The sequence below is a fragment of the Silene latifolia genome, unplaced genomic scaffold, assembly GCF_048544455.1.
Source record: "Silene latifolia isolate original U9 population unplaced genomic scaffold, ASM4854445v1 scaffold_144, whole genome shotgun sequence".
NCBI classification, from domain to species: Eukaryota; Viridiplantae; Streptophyta; class Magnoliopsida; order Caryophyllales; family Caryophyllaceae; genus Silene; species Silene latifolia.
This window is the reverse complement of record NW_027413136.1, coordinates 59,513-78,332: the sequence shown is the minus strand read 5'-3', so window position 1 is coordinate 78,332 and position 18,820 is coordinate 59,513. Positions and strand designations below refer to the sequence as shown.

Here is an 18,820-nt window from a genome sequence, read left to right as displayed (position 1 = left end):
ATCGGCTCAAATCGGACCGGATTGAACCGAATTGAATAGAAGAGTTAAAAATTTGGTTGGACCAAAGACCTAACTTAAAAAACCGGTCTTAAACAAGACTGAACCCGTATTTTTTTGTGTGGTCAGGCCTTGAACCGAAATTTTATAGCTACAGAAGGAGAAAAGGAGACTTTAGTAAGAAGTGGGAATTGCATACTAAAGAAGTTCGTAAAACGTCAACAACAGAGTACAAAATGTCAAACCTCACAGGCTTCTCTATCTATGTCAATAGCTACAATCTGCTAGAAAATGTCGTCTATTTCAAATAAATGATGTATATAGATACGATATATTATAACAAAAATATCGGTGTAAAATCAATTGTGCCTTTGCATCAAAGGGGAGCGCAAGGGCAGTTGAATGAAGGGAATAGCCAGTGAAAACTCCGAGCTCCAACGTGTTTTTTTGCATTCATGAGACACGTTCATCATGCTCCTGGTGTGAGCGATACATCAAAGTCGAACTATTAACAACTTATGCAAGATATAAGAGTTATTACCAGTGTAACAGAATTTGTTTTAACAATATTACCAGTCTCATTTGATGATTTACAAGAGAAAGTTACAATCTCATATGCCTTTAGTCGTCGTGTAATGGGGAGTTCTCTGTCCCACTTTTATATTCTGTCGTTTGTCACCCTCTGATTTTTCAACCCATCATCCTCATATAAAATAGATTTATACCATTCTTATCATCCCCAATATATTAACGGCATTTTTATATGAGACGGTCTTTTGTACAAGACATAATAAATAACACTATTATGGTTCTTCCAAAATAATAGTTTTTCTCTTCACCAAAAAAAAAAAAAAAAAAAAAAATTATTATTAAGATAAAAAAAACAACTGAAACCGATGAAGCTTTATTATGTCTATAATTAACTCCATTCACTTACGATAGTTTCGCTTTTCGAGTCTAAATATTGTCAATTTAACATGATCGCTCGAGTAAAATACACGTGAAACGCAACATTTGGATCATATGATCGTTACAAATCCACATTATTGAATACAACAAATAACAACAATAAATTAAGATATTACACCCTAAAATGAAAATAAATGACTAATGACCGGGTCAGAGGAAGTATATATAATACTTCTCAATCATGTGGAAATTTTATTATTGTTGCGCATGGTTAATTAAGCTAGCTAATACTTGCGCCTACAAAGAGTAACACCATCACCAACTGATAGAAGACTTGACTCGATTCGAGCATCTTTGGCTAGATAGTTGTTTAGAGTCTTTGTATGTGCTCGTATGCTCTCAAGGAGAGGCGCCATTTTTTCGCTAACGTCAAAGAACGGAACATCGTCAGGATACGCTATTGAACCGAACCAAAGAGTGTTGTCATAGGCAATGAGTCCTCCAACCTTGACAAGCTTTATTAATGTCTCATGGTAGTTTATGTAATTTTGCTTGTCGGCATCAACGAATACAAAATCGAATGTCCCTTCTTTTCCCTGAATTAAATAACATCTCATGAATTCAGTGACGGAGCCAGGTTAATAGTTGGGGTGACGAACAAGTAATGCCATAGGCGAAACTTGAAATTTTTCCAAAAAAGTAACTAAAAAAATTTGAATTTTTCATTTTTCATGAATCTGACTAATACACTTCTCAATCGATTAATTTCTATAATGAGTTAATCCTTTTTGAGAACGTTTTACTAAATAACCGTTCTTATATTTTTCATGAGTATGACTAGTACACTTCTCAATCGATTAATTTCCATAACAGTTATGCTTTATACGGAGTAATAACTCTCACCTTGTCTAAGAGATCATTAAGGAAGGGCAAGGCATCTCCTTGGACAAAGTCAATTTTGTGGTCAACACCAGCCTTCTTAATAAAAGGCAGTCCAACCTCATAAGCTTCTCTATCTATGTCAATAGCTACAATCTGCAAAAACAAAATAAATGTAAACATCCTACTACATTATAATAGAAAATTTAAATAATACTTCATTCGATTCATTGAATCGTTGAATTATTAATCTCTTCAAATAATATAAGTACATTATCACGTTTGTTACCAAAACAATTACTCCGTACTACAGGATATCTATTTTAACAACTATTTTTGCTTCTGACGAAAAGGTATATGTGACATCCCACAACCACCTTCCCTTTTTGACATTATTTTAATCAGTCGTGAGACATTTTAATCAATTGTCAACATCATCAGCTAGTAACGCGTCACAATTGAGAATTTGTGTTATTTCAAATAAATATATGTAACTAAGTATATTATGACAAAAAGATCCGTCTAAAATGAAATTGCACCTTTGCATCATTGGGGAGAGCAAGGGCAGTGGAAAGAAGGGAGTAGCCGGTGAAAACTCCGACCTCCAACGTGTTTTTTGCATTCATGAGCTTTATTATTATCGAAAGTAATTGTGCTTCGTCCACCGGCACGTTCATCAAGCTCCTAGTGTGGGAGATACATACAAAGAGGCATTGAACAACAAGATGGAACACGAAAATAGGATAAAACATCTCATACTATATTATTAGAAAAAAAATGAGATAAAGAGTCAAAGAGATAAAAATGATACGTATGTGGATATTTCTCCATAGTGGCATGCCTCAGTTCCTTCAATTGCTCATGCTCATTTGGGTATGCACTTGTTTCCATAATATACTGCATTATTCACAACTTAAACAATAAAACTTGGGAGAGACGATCTCTCCATTAACTTATTGAAAGACCAATCTTTCGTACCCATTTATTTGTTTTTTGTGACCCTTTTATTGTTGATTGTGACATAGTAATTTCGTACCTATTTACATAATAAATGTACTCATTTTATCTATAATTATAATTTATACCTATTTTATTACATTTAGTACCATTTTTTTTAAGGGTTTTGATATATACAACCCATTGGGTTGTATTTAAGGAACTAAATATGGAAAGTATTTGTAAATATATGCATTAATTACATTGGATTGTACATAATTTGGTCTTGAATTCCTAACTTAATACCAAATATAGAAGATATTAAATGCTTAAATACAACCCAATGGGTTGTATATATCAAAACCCTTTTTTTAAAGTGTAAAATAGTCCCTCAATAAGCTTATTAAGAGACCGTCTTTCGAGACTTACTCCAACTTAAATTAGCCCTTAATCACACATTTATTTACCAAATTAATTAAATAATGCTAATTAATTTCAAGTTATAGTCCCTATGCCCTAATCATTTGTTTACCTTTGATTAAATACATGGCGGAGCTAGGATTTGATCTCAGTACGGGCGAAAAATTTCAGATGGGCAAACGGGTAATGGTATAAGGGAACTTGAAATAATTTCGAAATTCTAACTAAAAACTTTGAAATTTTCATCGTCCAACAAACGGGAACGAGTGCCCCTGCCGACTCTCCCCTAGCTCCACCACTAGTAAACAAATGATTGGGATTTGGGATGGAGGGAGTGTTAAAGAAGCTAGTTTGCATTACCTGAAGAAGAGCCGGACTACTAAGAATGTTCTTCGTATGAGATGATTGCTGGTTTGCCTGTAATTTTGCTAATAGATTATAACTAGTACTACCTACTACTAATTATAGATGTTAATTACTTGATTACTTCTATTAAGATCAGTTACGAAATCCAATTCAATAAATATAAGTATTGATTTCGAATGACCCATGATGAAATTAAAGTTAAGACACGCGTTTAAAAAACCGTTTAAAGAAACGCAAGCAAAGTAAAAAGCATCCTCTTACCATGCATCCAAAATAGAAGAGACCAAGAGCAAAACAAGAGAGTAGTAGGTATTATTGTGTGTTATGAGCATAAGGGGTGATATATTCACATGTGTATTTAACTATTTATAGTACCAAAACATTAATATGAAAGCAATTGAAACCGTCGAAAATGTAAAAAAAACCACATTGTAATTGTCGTCCTATAAAAAGATAATAATTGCACCACATCCACTAGATAGATAGTCAAAAATGTAATGAATACATTGTAATTGCCGTCCTATAAAAAGAAAATTGCACACAATAGATATAAGCAAAAAAGAAACACGTATCATGTATTACATTAGATATTTTTTTGGCAATTATCTGATGTATTACATTAGATTTTTTAGCAATTGAGTTTACGTGTATTTTTTTTCCGAGTTTTTAAAGTTTATGGTTACATTTTGATATTTTGACGTCAAAACTTAAAATTTACTGAATTTATGTAGAGTTTTTTTATAGATATATTGTGATTTTTTTTTTTTTTGAGAAGAATATATTGTGATTTTTTAGCTTAGTGTTTAAATGAACGAGCTCGGAAATTTTATGCTAAAGCTCATAATCTTTAAAAAACAAAAGTCGGAAATTTTATTATAAAATTTAAAAACTGCACAACACCAGTTGTACAACTGGTTTTATAATCTATGAACTGGTAGATATTATATACGACCGTTGTATCATAAGATGGATAAAAATTAAAAAGATCATGGGTTTTTCTACATGGTGACCCTGAACTTTTTCAAATCACACATGGTAACCCTACAAAATAGAAAAAGGTTTTGGTAACCCTGAAGTCCGATCCCTTAAATGTAATTAACGTGACCCTGAACTTTAATTCCGTCAAAATGGGCCGTTAAGTGTCTTATGTGGCGAATGACATGGCTAATGTTCGCTGATTTGGCTAATGACTAGGCTGTTTATGAATAAATTAAAGAAAAAAAAAAACAATCCACCACAATCACAACCTCCGCCATAACCACCACTACCGTCGCCGCTACCCCACCCTTCACCAAACTTCGTCGAACTACCGTCGGCGACTCCCCACCCTTCTCCGTCCGCAGCTGCCCGTCGAAACACCAATCCCACCGTCGCCCGTCGAAACCCGGCACCCTTAATCTTTTCCCCCACCCTTGTAATCTCATCTCACTCCCCTAAAAACACTAGATCTGGGTTTTATGGAGAGGGGATGAATCCTGGGCTGCTTCTGGTGTCGCCATGGTGGAGGTCGGCGAGAGGGGGTGCTGGCGTGGTGGTCTGAGGTGGTAGCCACGGTGGAGGTTGGCGAAAGGGGGTGCTGGCGTGGTGGTAGTCACGGTGGTGGTGCGAGGTGGTGTAGAAGATGGTTTAACTTGCGTCGTTTTTGTTTATTTTTCATCTTACATTATTCCGTCTCGCAATCCCGTCTCGTCTACATAATAAATTAATAAAATAATAATGATACTTATAATATATTAAAAACCCGACTACTTATTAAATCTAATTAATACGACTAACTAATTAATCCCGCCTTGCAATCCATGTCACACGCCACATCAAGACCAAATAGCCACATCACACGCCACATCAGCACTTAACGGTGTAAATTGACGGAATTTTAGTTAAGGGTTACGGAGATACATAATAATGAACTTCAGGGTTACCATTTTTGTTTTCTGATTTGCAGGGTTACCACGTGGGATCTGAAAAAGTTCAGGGTCACCACGTAGAATAACCCAAAGATCATTTTATGATAAATAGTTATCATTTTAGTTATTATTTTATGTTAAAAAGTGATAATTTTTTATTATTATTTACGCCTTATAATAATAAAAAGTGGTTCACTTTTAATATAAAATGATCATTTTTTATAATTAATACACAATATGCAATTCTAGGGCAGTTCATAGATGATCACTTCAATAATTATTTGTCGTCTTATAAAAAATGACTCATTTCTGTGGTCGCACCATACAATACTCTCATAATATAATTTGCAGCCCACGAAACCATGACTTCTCCCACTTGTGGTTGTATTGAATGTTAGGGCAAAAAACAATTTGAAAGTCTCCTAGCCCATTTGCCAACCAGGAAAAAAACGAGCCACATTCAAACAAGAGCTCCTGTATTATGCATTTTGGGTCGGATTATTTTGATTACGTGACTATATAGATAGATATCATATACGGAGTAAAGCTAAAAAAGATGGCGAGTTTAGTTATAATTATTGATTGATAGAATTTTACTAGTGTTATTCTACAATATACTAGTTTTAATCCCGTGCAAAAAATACACGGGTCAATTTTTAGATTATGACATACGAAACATGTTAGTTAATACAATAGTTAGAGGTATTTAAAACTTTATTACATTAGTTTCAAGCAAGTAATTTCAACTTTTAATTTCTTTTAGTATTGATTGTGTATTTGTTAACATACAATCACAAAAGTAAGTCTACAATTATATATTGTTTTCCATATTTATTTAACACAAATTAGTACTATTTCCATCTTATTTATTTATTTATTTATTTACCTTTTTTCATAATATGAGAATATTTTAATAAAAAATAAATAGATAAATGAGACGGAAGGAGCATGAAGCCTAGTAGCTATTCTAATAACGGCTATTAATCAATAAAATACACAACCATCATTGCCTCATACATCCAATAAATCATAGAAAATTTACGTAAAAAAAAAAGAAAAAAGAATAGTTGAAATACAACTCTAGATATTTCTCTTACTCTCACCCTTTCCATCAATTTGTGTACTTCGCCGCACATACATCAAACCCTCTGTTTCTCTCTCTCTCTTTATCAACTACCTTTTTATAATTTATCTACTTGATCTCTTTATTCATCTACCAGATCTCATGCAAATTTAAATATTTGACTTTAATATTGAGGTCAATGAAAGATAATAATCGGAAAAATTTCATGTAAGTATGATACAAAGCTTATATTTGGTTCCTATTATATTCCGTTGCATTTATTTTAAAATTTATATTTTATCGATTTGAAAAAAAAAAGTCTTATTTTTATATTATTTTGCGAAAATTTTCAAACCTACTTGTACTATATTGGTTAGGTTATATTTCGTTTTTTTTATATTTGTTTGTATTTATTTTAAAGTTTATAATCTTTCGATTTGAAAAAAAATCTCGTATTAATTTATTTTTTACGAAAAATTTCAGATCTTCTTGTAATAGGTTATATTTACGAAAATTTATAAAATATCATGTCAGTAATTGTATAATGTATAGTTTGGTGTAAATTTTTAATCGATAATTAAATAAGAGTAACAAAAGAATAGAGGTGTAATTAAACCTACTAAGATATATATAGTGGCGGTCCCTACATAAAAAAATGGTTTTTTTCATCCCTAAAAAGCATCAGCCAATGAGAGTCCTTTAAAGAACTCGGCTTTTATACTAGGTAGATGTTAAAAAAAAAAATGTGGTGTAAAGGGAAGTCACGAGGGCGATTTTGATGCTTACGGCTTCGAATGCATGTCATGAGTAGCACCACTCATGACTTCACACATTAAACTAGTTAACATTGCCAGTATGTAAAATTAGAGAAAAAAATTTGGTGTAAAGGGAGCCACACGACCCACGAGGACGATTTTTGCCTTTAATACTCCCTTCCCCTCGTCTTAATTATTTGTTCTGTTATTGCTTGTACCATCTGGTTTAATACGGGGTAGAAGGGGTATAATACCAACTCTTATTACCTCGAGGTCGAAAAATTGTCACTTCAAGGACATGGCATTTGTAGAAAAACACCATAGTAATCTTTTTGCATTGAAGCTAGTTTGGCTAGACAAGATCCACATGTGAAAAAATGACTATATATATTACATCACAAATGGTTTCCCTATAAAAGGGATTAAATCTGTAAATTTTGTAAATGTTGTCTGTACACATCGAAAAAATTAGAAAGAAAATTAGTTACAATTGTTTACAAGCTTAAAACAATTTTCTTCTCTTTTCCCACCAATCCGGGATTTTCAATCTTCGGGTTCTATGATCATCTAATGTCGAAAAGGGGAGCTTATGCCGAATTTGCCTCCATAACATATTGACAGCATCGTCAGGTTTAGGTGGGTACTGAAACTCGTAATGGTGGGATATGTTCTTCAACCTGTTCCACATTTTAACCCATCGTTCTTCAGGAATGTTCCGTAGCTGCTCTACCATGTAATCTGGTTTAAGAGCCTCTTCGGTTGAGAAGAATATGGAAAACTCGGAGTAGTCGAGCTCGTCTTCAAATGGGAGCTCGATCTGGTCGCTAACTATGACTGGCACACAATGGCTCACTATAGCATCAAATAGACGGCATGATGAGGGGGTGTCACCGGCTGGATGTAGACAAAATTTTGAGGATCGCATGCCCTGCGTGGACTGGTAAACCGAGATACATGAGCTATACGGAAACTTTTGGGTCGAAGCTTTTGAAAAATCTAATCAAGATCAACTTATGACTTATGAGAGACGATTTTACTTATAAGAGCAACACATTATCCATAGATTAGTCGTGGAATACACGTATTTGGGTTGGTCTCTGATGTGATATCGTCTCACACGACTCAGTGCCCTTTTCCCCAAGGAAAAGCAAACAATTAAACTCATTTCTCAGCCTTAGGGGAAAGGGAAATAAAGGTTACAGAATTGAAAGGGTCACGTCTCAAAATTAATGTTGTTAATTAAGCTCTTAACCCCAAATTAGTACGAGTAGTAAACAGCAATGTCGGATGGTCTCATGGTCCCAAAAAAAAAAGGTTCTTGATTGTTCCGAGTAAAAAGGTTATACTCCGTATAAACTTAGACCATATTAGCAGCGACCATATATTCATAGTATCAAGAATTGATATACACACAAGTCATACCAATTTTATGCTTTCCTCGGATGCAACGCTCCTTTCAAAATGAACATCTTCATAGCCAGCAAGGATCTTTGCCAATTTTGCACGAACAACGCCTTCCTAAAACATACAAATTCCATTAATCATTGTCAACAAAATTTGGATTTTTTTTAATAATGGGTTATCCGGAAAGCGCTTCTTCCAAGCAAAGATAAGGCTTCGCATACATCAAGCGCCATTTACCCCTCCATTTAGGGGACCCTTTGAAGCGCTGGGTAACGATGTATTGTCGTCTATAAAAACTGGGAAAAAAATAGAGAGCGTTAATAAAATAGAGATAACATAAACTTACGTCTTTTCTCACAGTCCGGCCACGGAAAAATAAAAGTGTGGTGCGAGATTCAAAGGGGTCTGATACATCATCGTTTGCATATGAATCTACAACATGTACGTATGGAGCAACAACATCTTTCCTTAGATTTGACGTACTCTTTGAGGAACGGCCAAAATCCGCCACAATGAGAATTGACGCATTCACCTGCTCACGCAAAAACCTGAAAGCATTTGGGTGATGCATAGGGATGATATGGTCTCGGCCACCTGACCTTTGCCAGTATTTGGACTTCCTCAGAAACTTCAGTATATCAATCTGAACCAAAGAATGCATTTTAATAAATAATTTGGTTGAAATCAAGATTAAGGAACAATCGAAATTTCCTGTATACATATGCATTTGCTATTCACCAAGTAGTAACTACGCAATCCAACACTTGTGCACTAAAAATGCCTCGATGTTTCTATTGATCAAACGCCATCATGTGAATCGCATATGAGACAGCATTTATTCAGCATTCAAAACTCAGCAACATAGATACCGAGAAATATACCTCAATTTTTCAGCCAATCTATGGAGTTCTTCAGCCTCACACATACACACGTCTACGCATCAGTTTTTCATCAAAGTTATGCAATTAATCTCAGTAGCAAACCCAAAATAGATAGCAGTGATTCGGTGATTCCAGTCAGAACACAGCTTTATAGGTCCAAGTCCTTCAAAATGGCGAAAAACCAAGACAATACCACCAAAACTTTTAAAGTGCATCAATTCAGAGCCTAAAGCTTTACTACTGCCCTTGTGGCGTGTTCCAGACTTGCAGCCCATGTTTCTTTGACTTTCTAGCTGCAATATTTCTACTAGATGCTATTATAAGGGCACAGGGAATTCATGGAGATAAACTGGCTACTACAATTCTACAAAGAACTTGAACTCTGCATCAGTCGAACTTCTGTCTACCTAGGCATACTAATGTACTAGTGAGTACTTCACCAAAGCTACTGGCCAATTAACTCAAGAGTCTACACCTACGTTACTTCAACACTTCATTTTCACTCCATGTCCTGTATCAGACACTTGACACTTCTTTTAGTATCCAAAAGCCTGAAACTATCTCACAAAATAGCTGATGGTCCAACACTCCTAGACCGTGTCACATCCAATGCTAGTAGCAAAGTCATAGTAACATAACTCAAGTCAACATTACTCAAGATCAGGCGTCAACATATCGTTACAGAGCTATAATGCAATCAAGATTGGCAACAATAGCAAAAATGAATATGGAGCAGAACATTAATGAAGTCGGTTAAATCCTTATGTGCGCCAGTATACCCCCTCAACCACATAAATGTGCTTCCTTTCAACTAATCTCATAAAAATCACTAATCAGCAAATCCATGTTTGAGTCAACCCTTAGTCAACTTAAGCAAACTCTGAAGCATTACAGTATTACACAAGTCCAAATCTACAATTCCTAGCTAAAGTACAATACGCAGTAACCCAACAATGAACTCTAGTGACACTACATTTGGAAGGTTAACTCTTACAAATCACCAAAATGTACTAAAAACAGCTTCTTATGCAGATGAGCAGGTCAACTCTAACAACACCAAACCATCAACCAAAAACTGATCATTACCCCCAGCTAAGGAGGTCGCATTTTAGCAATACAAAGAGACGGTTTTCGAATGATCCAAAACGAATTTGCATCGAGAATCACATTGAATGATGGTTAATTACTTCACAACTTACCAATCCTATCATTTCACAATTACCACCTAAAATCACACAAAAATTCAAAATTCAAGAAATACTAAAATTAACTAAGAATTATACCTGAAGTTCCTTATCAAGTTCAGCAATAGGATCAGTCATATTATGACCATAAACATCAAAACTCAACGACGAAAAAAATGGCACAAAGAAAACATCAGCAATCTCTGGATCAAAAACCCGAATTACTTCCTTAATCTTCGTCTCATTATCATTATCGTTATCATTACTACTATAATAAAGCAAAGAAGCCATCAACCAATACTCAACACTGTGCTGTAACCTCAAACCCGAGCTCAACGGCCATGGCGGAAGATTCTCCTCCGTCACCGGAGATTCTTCAATGATTCCACCTTGTTTAAGCATCCCAACATTGAACCTATTCGGAATCTCGTACATGTACACCTTCAAAGGCAGCAAACTCCGACATGGTAATTGTGGGACCCACTTTGACTCGGAATTCACCTCCGTGGACGGTTCAGATTGCAGGAACGGAGTGAATTGAGCCCGGAAATCGACGGTTCCGATCTTGAAGAAGAAGGATATTGTTAGAATTGAGAAGAAGATGAATGATAGTAAAGATATTTGTCCGTATACTACATTTTTACCGCAAAAGATCATTTTTTTAGGGTAATTTTTTTGGGAAAGTTAGTTTTTGGTGAGATGGGTTGGCATAATTTGGTGAAAAATTAGTGGGTTTTGAAGATTAGGTGAAATGGTGGAGAATTGAGGTTTGTGTTAATTTTTAATTGGGTGAAACGAGAATGTTTTAAACCGATTCGAATATCGAATATTAATTTATGTTAGCCGACTACAAATCATGTTCGGAATAAGTCGCTGTTGGTGGTGGTGGTGAAAAGAGGAGGTTCGAAGAGTTTAATGGAAGAATTGAGCTAAATTATGGAGGAAATTTATGAAATTATGAGATTAATAATGAAGTGGAGTAAGTGTAGAGAAGACAAAGATGAGCAAATGGTGTCCACGAAGAAAGAAACAAATGAAAATAAAGATGAAGATGTGGTCTTATTGGTGTGTTATCGTTGACTAAAGGTGTAATAAGCCTGTTTTTTTTTTTGGATTATTTTCTTCTTCGAGCAATCAAAGGTGTGAATTGTGAAGTGAACTTTATTTTTTTAATGTTAATTTTTATTTTTATATAAAACGGTTTTTATAATGATCGAGTAAAATATATTTTCTCAATTCCACTTAATTCTATACATTTTCTTAATTGATAACTTTTAAGTTGCTAAGTTACCCCTGGTTCATGATCTCCTCATCATCCATCTAGCCAACATCACTACATCAACCCAACAGTCGGTCGCCCACCACCACCACCATACCACCTTTGTCACCACAATCGCCGCAAGAACAGCTCCAATTTCACAACACAGCCACCACTCTCACCTCTCCTCCGTCGTTGTTGCATCAACTAGCCACCACCTCGCAAACCACCCTTATACGTCACCTCCCTTGCTCACCGACACCCCGTCTACAAACATAAAACCACCGCAAATCACTAGTCTGATAGTAGACTTGTAACATGTGATAATATTGTGGTGCGAAGGGGAGTAATGGTGCGACCATTTTGGAAATGATCCGGGTGAGTAGCCGTCAGAGCGAGGATTAGTGGTCGTTGGAGCAAGGGTGAGTGGTGAACGAGTTTGAGGATGTTGGAGGAAAGTCGACACTGGAGTTTGGGTGGGTTGAGGTGACGCGCTTCCGACATGAGTTAGGGCGGTGATATCGCTATAGTCAAGGGTAGCACCATAAGCATTGGTGGCGAGGCATGGTGGTGGAGAGGTTGGGTGGAAAGGAGGTGGGTGCGTGAACTAATTGTGTGTTTGGCTGAATGACTCCACTTAATCCCTCTTTCTAGTGTTCTATTACATCTGTCTCCCACCCACCTTTCTCACACCCTTCCGCGGGAGATGTGGCTCTGTATATGCCCATCTCCGGCCGATCGTCACACTATCTATGATTAACTTTCATTTTCCTTAATCTCCGTCCTATTATTTTTCCGGAATAAGATCAATGATCGTTGTTCACCCTTGCTCACCTCATTTCCTCTCCTTGTTAAACTGGAGCCGTTGTCTACTCCGTTTGGTCGTTGTTTGGATTGTTATCATGGAGGTGTTTTCCTTCTTCTCGCCTCTTCCCCCAGCATGAATTGTGGTTTCTGAAGGTTGTTTGGTTAACCATAAGTGTTACTAGCTTATACAAAAGGAGGAAATTTAGCTCTCTCCCTCCCTCATGGAGTCATGGTCATTGGAAACTCTTAGGAAAATAAAACTCTAACCTGCAAAGCAAACAAATTACTGTAATTCTGTGAATTTTAATGTAGGGATTAAACTCAAGTGCACTGCAAATTAACACATGAATTTAATTATCGTCTAAATCAGACGAGATCTTAATATCTATACAAAAAAAATAAATTGTGTGAAACTTCATTATTACATCGAAAAAAAAACAATCTATAATTCATACACTTGAAATAATAATCATATTTATTATATAATAAATGTGCGTTTGATTTTATGAAGTTGTAAGATAAAATAGTGAATAAACTTTAGATGATGAATGATCTTAGTTTGCAATTACGAATCAGAAGGCCTAAGCAACAGTACCTGGGTTTGCTGTATAGACAACAATGTAAGAATAACGAGAAAAGAAAATACAGTAACAAGAAGTAAAAGTAAAGTGGCAAACTAACGCAACTTACTAAACCCCAACACAATAAAATAACTCGCCAAACTACAAACTACTTTGATTACACTTAGACTTAAAGCTACTCCGCTTCAAGACGTTATTATTTCATTAGCTTATAGAATCATGAATCTCAATTGTTCACTTAATAAATTGAGGGGATTAACCAATAGATCTAAACCTGAGATAATTGAACAAGTTTAAACGTCACACTACAACAAAATGATTCAAGGATTCAAGGAGACTATGAAACTGGAGATTAGATCGGATAAGATGAGCAATGAACCGGAACCGAACAAATCCACATTCCAGAACTGACGACTAGACCGATTAGGAAGAGGCATGAACCGACAAGACCAAAACTCATTAGGTCCGATTTTTTCCGCTTTTAGATCGAATCAGAAGACCGTCCAATCACTATAATATTGTGAACCGAAGACCAGACCATACCGATCGATCCGTACCCGTCCGATATGCCGGTCGGGCCCGTATAATCCTCTATGAACACCCTACTTGGTTATGTACTTATGTCATCCTTGAACAAATGCCCAAAAAAAGCCCAAAGAGAGAGCCCAAAATCGTAAATCGGATCTTAGGGTTTCAATCCCCATATAAAACCCTAACATAACATCCGCCTCTACTCTTCTTCATTTCCATCTTATACCGAGAGAGGAGAGAGAGAGAGAGAGACGCATCAGAGTCCATAAACCCTAACAAAAATGGTGATTACAACTTTTAATTAATTAAATTAATCCTTCAATTTCTTCGTATTTTTCCCTCTTTTTAATTGATAATAATCGTTTCTGATAATTTTGTGTGTTTTTTGTTAATTACAGGTGAAGTATTCCAAAGAACCCGAGAATCCTACCAAATGTATGTATCATTCTCGATTTTAACTATCTTTTTATTTTTATTTTGCTTAATTTTTCATTAATTTGTTGAAATTACGTCAATTTTTGATTTGATTTATCGTTATTTCTCAGCTTGCAAGGCTAGGGGCTCAGATCTTAGGTGCCATTTCAAGGTTTGCGTTCTTTTACATAATAATCTTAGGATTTTCAATGTTTTTGTAATTGCGTATTTCTCCGTCGCATTCATTTGTTTACCTATTACATTCTTTGCGAGAAGTATTTTAATCTAAGTAAATGAATGTGACGGTTCGAGTATTTAACTTGATTGTATGACTGAGTATTGGTGAATGTTTTGATGAACTAGTTAGTTTATGAATGATTAGTGAACAAATTAGTTGTCGGGAAGGTAGACAAATGATTGAGACGGAGGGAGTATTTGATTTGATTGTATGACGGAGTATTAGTTAATGTTTTGTAAAACTATGTGGTGGATGTTTTTGTTGGATAAGTTAGTTTATGTATGAAAACCTGATGGAAAAAGCAGGGGTCTATTGCCTTTTTGTGGATAGATCTCTCGTAAACTCCAGGGAAATTGAGTTGCATTGTTATTGGGTGAATCTCTGGAGTTAATCGATGATGTGAGGTTCAGTAAACGATGTTACATTTCTTTGATTTTGTTAATAGTTCTAGTGGCAAGGTCTGATAAGTTAGAGAGTGCTGTGAATGCAAAAAAAGTTTATTACCGTCTTTATTTACTGTCCAGAGAGTATTAGAAGCACTTGTATAATATCCTTACTGGCTAGTTTATAAATGATTAGTAAACAAATTAGTTATCGGGAAGATATACAAATGATTGAGACGGAGGGAATATTTGATTTGGTTGTATGACGGAAACTATGTGGTGGATGTTTTTGTTGGGTAAGTTAGTTTATCAATGAAAACCTGATGAAAAAGCAGTGGTCTATTGCCTTTTTGTGGATAGATCTCTCGTAAACTTCAGGGATATCAATTTACATTGTTATTGGGTGAATCTCCGGAGTTAAGTAATGATGTGAGGTTCAGTAAACGATGTTTCATTTTTTGGAGTTTTGCTAATAATATTAAATGCAACGGCTTGTTGTTAAACTAGGTGTAATGGTGGATAATGGTTTGTTTGTTTCATTGTTTACTGTCTTGAATGTAATGGAAGCACTTGTATGATATTTGTTAACTGTTTGATTGTGCGGTCACTTTGGTGTTCATATCTCTGCTCACCTGGTTGTGATGCGGTGTCACAGCTGGGATTCTAAACTTAGAAACTCTGTTGCAATCAATTGCGCTGTTTTATGAAATCTTGCCTGAACAACACTTTAACCTGTCGAATTAAGAATGGTGTTGTTTCAGTTTTGAACATAGCTATCGTAAAACTTTGATGAAAGTTACATTTATTGTCCTCTCCTTAGCTTCTGGTGTTTCTCTAGTGTCCGAAGGTTTAGTTAGTGATGAAATATGTTTCTATTATGTGGAGATGTGAGACTGTGATTGAGTTAGACTGAGTTAAGCTTGTTCATGGCAAAAGGATGTGTTTGCCAATGTTTTCAATTCTTTTCTAGACTGTGCCAAAGCTGCGATTTTGTACCAGTGTTTAGAAAAGATCGCAGCTAATCTTATTTTGTGCTAAAGTAATATTGTTGATCACGATTATATAAATGGGATTGTGGAGATGTTTTTTTTGCTATGGCAGTATCACTTTGCTGTATTCGCTTTCTTTTCTGTGAGATCAAGGCATAGATGTCTTACCTGTGCTCACAGTTTTGTTAAAATACCCTCTTTATACAGAACACCAGGGAGACAGCGTTTTCACTCAGAAAGATGTCTTTGGTGAAGGCCAAGAGATACCTGGAGGATGTTTTGGCTCACAAGCAGGCTATCCCTTTCCGCCGTTTCTGTGGTGGTGTTGGCCGAACAGCTCAAGCCAAGGCCAGGCACTCAAATGGTCAGGGACGCTGGCCTGCCAAGTCTGCCAAATTCATCCTTGATTTGTTGAAAAATGCTGAGAGCAATGCTGAGGTATGGCTTTAACCTGTCGAACGACACCTTACTTTCCTCTATCACCTATTTTGCTTATAAACCGTCTTACAAGAGATGAAAGGGTTGTTTGCTTCTTTTATGTTCCTAATTATTCAAGCAATGTTCTTAACTGCAGATGAAAGGGTTGGATGTTGACTCACTCTACATCTCTCACATCCAAGTTAACCAGGCCCAGAAACAAAGGCGTCGTACTTACCGTGCTCACGGAAGAATTAATCGTAAGCACATTTGTTCTATATTTTCGGACTTAATTCGCTTAATAGTGTTGGTAAATTTGTTTCCTGATTATATGTTTCTGTTGACAGCCTACATGTCCCACCCTTGCCACATTGAGTTGGTGTTGTCCGAGAAGGAAGAGCCAGTTAGAAAGGAGGTAATATGAATATATTTCTAACTTCATTTCATTGACGACTAAAACTCATATTTTTACAGTTGTATGCGTCGACAACAAATTTATTTTCACTCAAAAGTGATTTAAATAAATAATACTTGTGTATTTGAAAAGAGGTAGAGTATTCTGCTTTCTTATGCTCTATTGTTTGTTTTTTAGGCTGAGACTCAGTTGGCTACAAGCAAATCGAAGAAGTCCCAGGCTTAAGTTGGTGTTGCCCTGAGACGAGTTTTGAGGTTTATTTTGTTATGATCTTGGATTTTGTAGTCGTTTGGGGTTATTTATAAGACTGCGTATTGTACTTTCTTTTGGAGGAGCTATGAAATACGACTTTTTGTTTGATTCCCGTTAATGCTCCTGCACCCGAAAATCAGCATGGTACTGATAGAGTGCTAGGGTTAGGCCATTGCTACTGAATGTCAACAGCAGTCAAATTGATAAACGACATGCTTCCAACTAAATTGGTGAGAGTTACTCAGGCGATGAATTGTAGCCTTTGTAGCCTGGAACCCTCGTGAAATTTTAGCAACCGATCTAGTGGAACTAGATTGCAACACACCAATGAAAAACTTGGTTACAACGACATGCTTATGTCAAATTGAGTTAATGAGGGCTGATATTGATGACCAGGTTCCAAAACTCGTCTGAATATAACATCATATCGTTGAGACACCAAAAAATATCGAAACTAAACCAGGATAGTATAGGCTATAGCAGTTACCAGCTCACATCTGTGAATCACAAGGCTATTCTCCTGGTTAAGAACAGTTTCAGGATTCTTATCGCATTGCATATCACATTATCTGACAAACAAATGAACTAACCATTAGCATTTCCAGCAATACAAAGTTATGAACATGTATAGATTACGATTTAAGATAGGAGTAGAACTTACTTGCATATTGTCGCAAATTGTATGCAATGTTTTTACATAAAACCTTCCATTAATCATCAACTGAAGCTTGTCGTCTACGGGTGTGTTTGAACCCAATTCCGCCTACAGATAGTTTTGCACTTTTTTTGGCCCCTGATGGCTGGTGCATCATGAAAGATAGTTCATTATAAGAAGGTTTTAAATAGGAAGTTGGGAGATGTCTTAAGTTAAGACCTAAGACGGTTTTAAACAAGACCAACTCAGAGATAAAACAGAGCGATTAGAAGACCAAATATGTAACAATCAGAACCGCGTGTCCGAAAAGTTGATCAAAACAAGTCTTTTTGGCCCTATGTTGAAGTACCTCTGGTATTGGCAGCTTCATCTTAGACTTAATTTTGACAACGTAAATCAGACCTAACATCTGAAAATTTGACACATGGGATAAAGTTATTAGGCAAATTCTAGCTTAAGACGAGCATATAAGACATTCAAGCAATTAGTAACAATGTTTTTGTTTCAAATGTTTAGACCCAGTTTAATCAAAAGGAAAAAAAAAATACATACTCTTTCCTAGGGGCGTTAATGAGACGAGAAAGCTCGCGAGCAACTCGACCGCGGCTCGGCTCGAGAGCTTAACGAGTCAAGCCAAGCTAATTAACATTGGCTCCCTTCGAAAAACTCGTGAGCGGCTCGAACTTGTGTAATTAGAAAAGATATTACTCATATTTTATAAAAGTGCGTGAGGGTAATTATAAGAGAGTATTTTATAATTTTATTTGGAAGATATCATCGTATATGTGTAATAAAAGAGTATTGTACAAGTGTTTTTTTCAAAAATATCTTCCAATTAAAATTATAAATCAATTCTCGAATGAGACATACCATATATTTTAGACTCAATGATGGGTGATCAATAACTTACCTATTCAATGTATCTGCTATGTATGATTCCCTTTAACTAGTATGTATAACTCTATTTATATGTATGTGATACGGTGTTTTTATAATGTTACTTAAGATTATAAAGTTGTAACTTAAAATATTTAAATTAACATAAAATCATGACCTTTATAAAGTAATTATAGAATCAGATATATTTCTTAATTATCTATATTATGAGAAAACTACAAAACAAAATTCCAATTTTACAAAATCAAAAATTTAGACGATAAAAAATTTCAATATTCTTAT

General features: G+C 35.6%; 3 protein-coding genes and 2 non-coding genes across 6 annotated transcripts; 3 read left to right on the top strand and 2 right to left on the bottom strand.

The window, feature by feature from the left end:
• Positions 1-945: 945 nt before the first annotated feature.
• LOC141637806 (flavonoid 3',5'-methyltransferase-like) lies at positions 946-3,870 on the bottom strand. 2 transcript variants are annotated; one of them, XM_074447228.1, is made up of 6 exons: positions 3,769-3,870; positions 3,502-3,558; positions 2,597-2,682; positions 2,325-2,469; positions 1,810-1,941; positions 946-1,502 (listed from the first exon to the last, which is right to left on the bottom strand). In XM_074447228.1, the coding sequence occupies exons 1-6, from the start codon at positions 3,769-3,771 to the stop codon at positions 1,191-1,193; spliced, it is 735 nt and encodes a 244-aa protein (XP_074303329.1). In that variant the 5' UTR covers positions 3,772-3,870; the 3' UTR covers positions 946-1,190. The 2 variants fall into 2 exon arrangements, with proteins under 2 accessions (XP_074303329.1, XP_074303330.1); XM_074447229.1 differs by lacking the exon at positions 3,502-3,558 and having other exon boundaries at positions 3,769-3,848.
• A 3,729-nt stretch (positions 3,871-7,599) lies between these two features.
• Positions 7,600-11,742, bottom strand: LOC141637807 (putative arabinosyltransferase ARAD1). The gene is made up of 4 exons (XM_074447230.1): positions 10,801-11,742; positions 8,983-9,279; positions 8,655-8,750; positions 7,600-8,169 (listed from the first exon to the last, which is right to left on the bottom strand). Exons 1-4 carry the CDS (start codon positions 11,356-11,358, stop codon positions 7,735-7,737), a joined length of 1,386 nt encoding a protein of 461 aa, XP_074303331.1. The 5' UTR covers positions 11,359-11,742; the 3' UTR covers positions 7,600-7,734.
• A 2,324-nt stretch (positions 11,743-14,066) lies between these two features.
• LOC141637787 (large ribosomal subunit protein uL22y-like) lies at positions 14,067-17,094 on the top strand. Its single transcript, XM_074447199.1, has 7 exons — positions 14,067-14,162; positions 14,277-14,313; positions 14,424-14,464; positions 16,110-16,340; positions 16,477-16,579; positions 16,667-16,734; positions 16,912-17,094. The coding sequence occupies exons 1-7, from the start codon at positions 14,160-14,162 to the stop codon at positions 16,957-16,959; spliced, it is 531 nt and encodes a 176-aa protein (XP_074303300.1). The 5' UTR covers positions 14,067-14,159; the 3' UTR covers positions 16,960-17,094.
• On the top strand, positions 14,826-14,957 carry LOC141637816 (small nucleolar RNA snoR74). The gene has a single exon (XR_012541911.1). It is a non-coding gene; the product is annotated as a small nucleolar RNA snoR74 (small nucleolar RNA).
• On the top strand, positions 15,239-15,370 carry LOC141637817 (small nucleolar RNA snoR74). The gene has a single exon (XR_012541912.1). It is a non-coding gene; the product is annotated as a small nucleolar RNA snoR74 (small nucleolar RNA).
• Positions 17,095-18,820: the final 1,726 nt, after the last annotated feature.

Excerpts from the sequence above, each read along its gene's own strand:
- LOC141637806 (XM_074447228.1), bottom strand. Across the intron at positions 2,470-2,596 it reads ATGGAGAAATATCCACATAC|GAGCTTGATGAACGTGCCGG; the intron begins GTATCATTTTTA and ends CTCCCACACTAG. Across the intron at positions 1,942-2,324 it reads CTCTCCCCAATGATGCAAAG|ATTGTAGCTATTGACATAGA; the intron begins GTGCAATTTCAT and ends TTGTTTTTGCAG.
- LOC141637807 (XM_074447230.1), bottom strand. The coding sequence starts at position 11,358 with ATGATCTTTTGCGGTAAAAATGTAGTATACGGACAAATATCTTTACTA. Across the intron at positions 9,280-10,800 it reads AACTTGATAAGGAACTTCAG|ATTGATATACTGAAGTTTCT; the intron begins GTATAATTCTTA and ends TCTTTGGTTCAG. Across the intron at positions 8,751-8,982 it reads GCCGGACTGTGAGAAAAGAC|GAAGGCGTTGTTCGTGCAAA; the intron begins GTAAGTTTATGT and ends TGTATGTTTTAG.
- LOC141637787 (XM_074447199.1), top strand. Across the intron at positions 14,314-14,423 it reads ACCCGAGAATCCTACCAAAT|CTTGCAAGGCTAGGGGCTCA; the intron begins GTATGTATCATT and ends GTTATTTCTCAG. Across the intron at positions 16,341-16,476 it reads ATGCTGAGAGCAATGCTGAG|ATGAAAGGGTTGGATGTTGA; the intron begins GTATGGCTTTAA and ends TCTTAACTGCAG.